At 32.7% G+C, this 6,084-nt stretch overlaps 2 protein-coding genes across 2 annotated transcripts in view; both read left to right on the top strand.

Moving 5' to 3' along the window:
* LOC107659034 (retinal rod rhodopsin-sensitive cGMP 3',5'-cyclic phosphodiesterase subunit delta-like) overlaps positions 1–3,986 on the top strand; it is an 8,040-nt gene extending 4,054 nt beyond the window's left edge. The window contains exons 2-4 of the mRNA XM_016447811.1: positions 1,990–2,078; positions 2,270–2,395; positions 3,712–3,986. Coding sequence (XP_016303297.1) covers positions 1,990–2,078; positions 2,270–2,395; positions 3,712–3,893 — 397 coding nt within the window. The 3' untranslated portion in view covers positions 3,894–3,986. The remainder of the gene's footprint in view (positions 1–1,989; positions 2,079–2,269; positions 2,396–3,711) is intronic.
* A 785-nt stretch (positions 3,987–4,771) lies between these two features.
* LOC107659001 (prohibitin-2-like) overlaps positions 4,772–6,084 on the top strand; it is a 5,313-nt gene continuing 4,000 nt past the window's right edge. The window contains exons 1-2 of the mRNA XM_016447763.1: positions 4,772–4,839; positions 5,574–5,703. Of these exons, the coding sequence (XP_016303249.1) occupies positions 4,819–4,839; positions 5,574–5,703 (151 nt within the window). The 5' untranslated portion in view covers positions 4,772–4,818. The remainder of the gene's footprint in view (positions 4,840–5,573; positions 5,704–6,084) is intronic.

Raw genomic sequence — 6,084 nt, forward strand, 5'->3', positions numbered from 1 at the left:
ATTATTATTATTATTATTATTATTATTATTAGAGCTGTCAAACAATTAATCGCATCCAAAATAAAAATTTTTTTACATAATATATGTGTGTATACTGTGTATATGTGTTATGTATATATAAATACAAACACATACATGTATATATTTAAGAAAAATATGTTGTTTATATATTAAATATATTTATATATCATATAAATATATAAATGTATATACATGTAAATATTTTGAAAATATATACTGTATGTATGTGTATTTATGTATTTATAATAAATATACACAGTACACATACATATTATGTAAACAAAAACATTTATTTTGGATGCGATTAATTGTTTGACAGCACTATAATATTATTATTATTATTATTATTTACTTTTTAATGAAGGATTTTTATGATGAGCCCTTTTTATTCCTACAGGAACATCTTAGGGATTTGCATTTGTTAAGAAGCATTTATGTGTCGCTATTAATGCTTGAGAGATAGATTAGGATTAGTAATACATGTAGCACACTTATGCAGCCCTGACTGAGTTCTCACGGGGTTGGTAACTACGGCCTGGGCTATGCACCTGTAATGACACATGCTGCCTTGTGTGAGTGTGCTTTACTAGCCTGAAAGACTCATACAGGTGGTCTGAAGATGAAGAGGTCAGATGTCATTGACACAAAGTAAAGGACATTGTCACAATCCATTGTTTAGCTGACAGATCAGGCTGTTTTTGGACTTCAGGTGTGGTCTGTTTCAGTTAGCCCTGCTGGGCTTGTTTGCGTTTGCGATTTATGACCAATTGCTGCTAAATGTAGTGATTAGATGCTCTTGAATTTAGACATAATTTCAGGGAATATTTAACTCATCATGCCCTTTGAGAGTTACTCACTTTTCTCTGTGGAACACAAAAAACAAGCAAGGTATTAAAGTGTGTTCCTAACACAAATCTATTATGTGGTTCAGAAGAGTTGGAATATAGTGCAAGCAGTGTTGGGTGTAACTCATTACAAGTAACGCAAGTTACGTAATCAGATTACTTTTTTCAAGTAACTAGTAAAGTAATGCATTACTTTTTAATTTACAAGAGAATATCCAAGTTACTTTTTCAAATAAGTAACGCAAGTTACTTTTTTTTTTTCCAATTTATTGATTGACAGCTCTCCTGTCCCCATGTTGAGAGAAATCAGATGTTACTGTAGTTCTAAAATAAATATGAATATGCATTAATTCATCTCACTCACAAAAAAAAACAGATTCAGTATTCCTCAAAATGAATAAAAATAATGCAACTCAGAATATGCAATAATTAAATGTTAAACAACACAAATATCCTTTATGTATTTAATCCCATTCTATTAACCAATGTCTTTGCTTCTGACCTTCGATGATCCAGTTCAACCATACTAATAAGCACAAATTTCTCTAGACAAACATTCGTGTGTCTTTTTTTATTGAAGTGTGTTGAAATTTCTTCTTCTGCATTCTACTGTACGGACGTAAATTTGCTTTCCCTTCAGCCTGAGGCTTATTCATTTGCAAAAGTAACGTAATGCATTACTTTATATAAAAAGTAACTAAGTAACGTAATTAGTTACTTTTTTATGGAGTAACTCAATATCGTAATGCATTACTTTTAAAAGTAACTTTCCCCAACGCTGAGTGCAAGTGTCTTATGGACTGCTTTTATATTGCTTTTTTGTTCTTTTTGGAGTTTGATGGCTATTGAACATTCTTCTAAACATCTCTTTTGATGAAAAAAATTCATACAAGTTTAAAATGACATGAGGTAAAAGATAACACAATCTTCATGTTTATGTGAACTGTTACTTGTGGCCCAATGAGCCTGACACAAAACTTTACACAGAACACAGAAGTTTTATCTACCGTTGACATCATGCAAATTTATCTTCTTGTCAAATGCCATTTTCTAGAAAGTTGGCTCTGATATCAGGAGACATTTTCATTGTTAGTCTGTTCAGCATGCCTTAACGTGTCTTCAGAAACTGGATGAATCTTAGAGATGCAGAGACAGGGAAGGTTCTCTGGCAGGGAACTGAAGACCTCTCTCTTCCTGGGGTAGAACATGAAGGTTTGTGGTTCTCAGCATTACCTTGCATTAAAGATTTAAACTATTGACTCGATTGAGCTATGCCAATTCTTCTCTTATGTCCACTACTTACTCTTTTTAGTGATGTCAGTGAGAGGTCAAGATCAGTTTTCAGTTCTGAATTTGGTACAGAATGGGCCATGTCTGGTAACTAACGTGATTTTGTTTTCCAGCTCGGGTTCCTAAGAAGATCCTGAAATGTAAAGCTGTCTCCAGAGAGCTGAATTTCTCTTCAGTAGAAAAACTGGAAAAATTCCGACTGGAACAAAAAGTTTTCTTTAAAGGCCAGTGCCTAGAAGGTTGTTCTAATTCTTTCTTGCACATTGCACTTTAGTGATAAGGAATATCAGTGATGATAGTAGCGTAAAATTAGAGCTCTCTTTTGTAAAGTGGCTGGTTCTGAAATATCATTAAAATGTGACCCTGGACCACAAAACCAGTCATAAGGGTCAATTTTTCAAAACCGAGTTTTAAAATAAATAAGTCTTATTTTAAGTCTTAATAAATAAGCTTTCCATTGATGTACGGTTTATTAGGATAGGACAATATTTGGCCGAGATACAACTATTTGAAAATCTGAAATCTGAGGGTGCAAAAAAATCTAAATACTGAGAAAATCACCAAATTGTCCAAATTAAGTTCTTAGCAATGCATATCAATAATCAAACATTAAGTTTTGATATATTTACGGTAGGAAATTTACAAAATATTTTCATGGAACATGATCTTTACTAAATATAATGATTTTTGGCATAAAAGAATAATTGATAATTTTGACCCATACAGTGTTTTTTTGGCTATTGCTAAAAATATACCCCAGCGACTTAAGACTGGTTTTGTGGTCCAGGGTCACAAATTATCTAACACAGAGATGTCTTCTCAAGTAAGGAGCTCCATGACTTTAATCATTGTCCATTGATAAAAAAGGACATACTCCATTTTAACAGTGTCACCACTGAAATCAAAGAATGTTAAAAAAAAAAGATTGTCACAAGACTGTAGTGTTAAAAAATGATTAATACACCACCTTTATTTCCTTTAGTACATTTGGACGAAAACATACTGAATACTAACCATACGTTCTCATCTTTGCTACAGAGGTTTTAAACATACACAAACATAAACATTCTAACTAAACACTACTAAAATTGGTCATATATAAACTGGGCTAAACATGTGATCATGATATTGCATTAATGTGACCTTCATATCATAGTCATTGTTTAGTTAGATTTAGATTTAATGCAGTCCAAATCACGGGTGCATGTAACTTGTGAAACATTTAAACATGTACTTGTACTATTCTTAATATTCTCGAATAACCTGAACAGTATAATTTAAATGCAATGTTCTAAGATTGCTTTCAATAAACCATTTATTACACATTCACCACTAATTCACAACAGTTGGCCATTTACATTTTGATATATGCTTGCCTTCATGGTTTTGTGGAATTAGACTGATATTATATAAAATATAAATCTCCAGACTTGTCTGGTTACTTTATCTGTGTAATGTGAAAACCTTTTGCAATTTGACTTGAATTGAAACTTTTTGAAAGCCTGACTGTGAAAACAAAGTACTTACACATGTACCTTGTCTTTTTTTTTTTCAGAGTGGTTTTTTGAGTTTGGCTTTGTGATTCCTAATTCTACAAACACATGGCAGTCTTTGATAGAAGCTGTTAATCACACATTAAATTTCGTCTCTTGCAGTGGTAATGTTGTTATAGAGACCAAGTTTTATGATGACAATCTTCATGTCAGCACATCCCGGGTACGACTCTTCTACGTCTGAGACATGGAGCCTTTAAATTATTATTATTTTTTTTTACTGTCACCCCAGAGCATGGACCCATCACTACAAGTCTGAATAGCCAGAGGAGACACTCTACATACTGAGTATTTCTTCTGAGGCGCTGTGACAACAGCATTAAAGGGAACATTTCAGTAAAACCCAGTTTCAAGACAAATGGTCACACCAGTTTTATGGCAGATAAGGACTTGTACATAAGAGCTATCATGCTCATGACAACCTGGTTGTGTAAATTACCTGTTTGTATAGTTTTCTTCTTCTCCTTCTTAAATTCAATCCTGCGATGTACACTGCTTCCTTATCAGCTGTTTTTAAAAGGTTTGCTCCCAGTCTGTGTGGTTATTCATGGTCTCATTGTTTTTTTCTTTGTTTTTTTTTAGTTAAACTGTAAGATAGGCTGTGTTTTAAAATAAATGATATAATTATGGATTAAAATATTCATATTAATACTTTCTCTCTGGCATTTCTCCCATAAGTCTTTCTCGGCAGAATGAGTGATCTTATAATGAATGTTTTTGTGGCCAATTTTAATGTCACACATTGCATGTCCGTGAACATGACATAAAATAAGTAGAAAATAAGAACAAATCAAAAACAGTTCAGATGTTTTAAAACAGTTTGTGCATTTTGATTTTTACATTAATCACCTAGAATTAACTAGAGCACAAATCTTTATCCATTTAAAATATCTTAATGGCTGTCATTTGGGCCTAGTTACATCAAATTTGTTTTAAATGAAATATATAGTCGTGGATATGACCTAGCATATAATTGCTTTATAAAGATTAGCAGTTCTCTATGTAGTAATGTCCAAAACGTGTATATAACCAAGAGTACTACATTACCCATAATTCCATCCGGTTTGAGCGGAAGTTGTTCGTGACAACCTTGGGTAGCTCTTGCAAGTATGGCGAATAAAGAGCCTAACGTGAGTATACTATCTTATTTCTTAAGAAATTTTATTTATAACATGATAATTTTATAAATGCTCAGTGATGAAAGGGGCAGCTTTTTATACACTGTCACATTCAGCTTGGCAACAGAAATCGTAAGAGAAAGAGAGTGTTACATTCAGTAACCCTGATCTGCTCATACACTAAACCACATTTTAAGATTAAACGTGCCGTCAAAGCCCTTCACAGAGATCTAAACTAAAATTAGACTTATTAATAGGGATTTAAATATTAATAGTTTCTGACTTTGAATACCTGTACTGAAGTCCTGACTCCTGATACCGGCTGCTCTAAAAGCCTCTTCGGCCTTTGACGTTTAATATCACCTGTAACAACTAGGTAGTTATTACACACTAGATGCATACTAGGTAGTTGGTGTAGACTCACAATTTTAATATTTTCATGCAAGGTTTCCTCATTTGTTTATCACAGTTCCTGTGCTTCCATGAGCTGAATCAGAATGTCAGCTAATAAAGTAATTTCCCAGACAATGGTTATTAATATTAACACTTTAATAAAGCAACGTTAAATAGAAAACTGGAAAATTCTAGACATGATTAATTATACCCATTAAGTATCAAATGATGGCGCTGTCGTAACATTTAACCCTTTTGGTAAGACCCTGCGAAGATTTTACTATTGATATAACGTTAATATTGTCAATGTAATTTCCACTGAAAATAAATATTATTATTTTGTAATCTCACAGAGGTTGCTGCAGAACCTAAAGGATCTCGCCGGACGCATGTCCTCTGGTTCAAAGGGTGCTGGGCTTGGTCTGAAGTTATTAATTGGAGCAGGTGCACTTGCTTATGGAGTCAAAGAGGCCACATATACAGGTAATTCAGTATTACAATAGTGTAAAGTATTACATAAAAAAGGTATTAGAAATAGAGCTCAGATGTCTAGAGCAAATTTATGCACTACTATTCTAAAGTTTATCAAGATTTTGTTTTTTAAAGAAATTACTTTAATTCAGCAAGGATGCATTAAATTGATCAAAAGTGACAGTATAGACATTTATAATGTTAGAAAGCTTTCTAATTCAAATAAACATTCATCAAAGAATCCTGAAAAAATGGTACAACTGTTTGCAACACTGATATTAAAAATAAATGTTAATAAATAATACATGTTTCTAATATGTAGCAAATCAGCATATCAGAATGATTTCTGAAGATCATGTGACACTGAAGACTGGAGTAATGATGCTGAAAATA

The sequence above is a fragment of the Sinocyclocheilus anshuiensis genome, unplaced genomic scaffold (genome assembly GCF_001515605.1).
Source record: "Sinocyclocheilus anshuiensis isolate Anshui unplaced genomic scaffold, SAMN03320099.WGS_v1.1 scaffold311, whole genome shotgun sequence".
Classification (NCBI taxonomy): Eukaryota; Metazoa; Chordata; class Actinopteri; order Cypriniformes; family Cyprinidae; genus Sinocyclocheilus; species Sinocyclocheilus anshuiensis.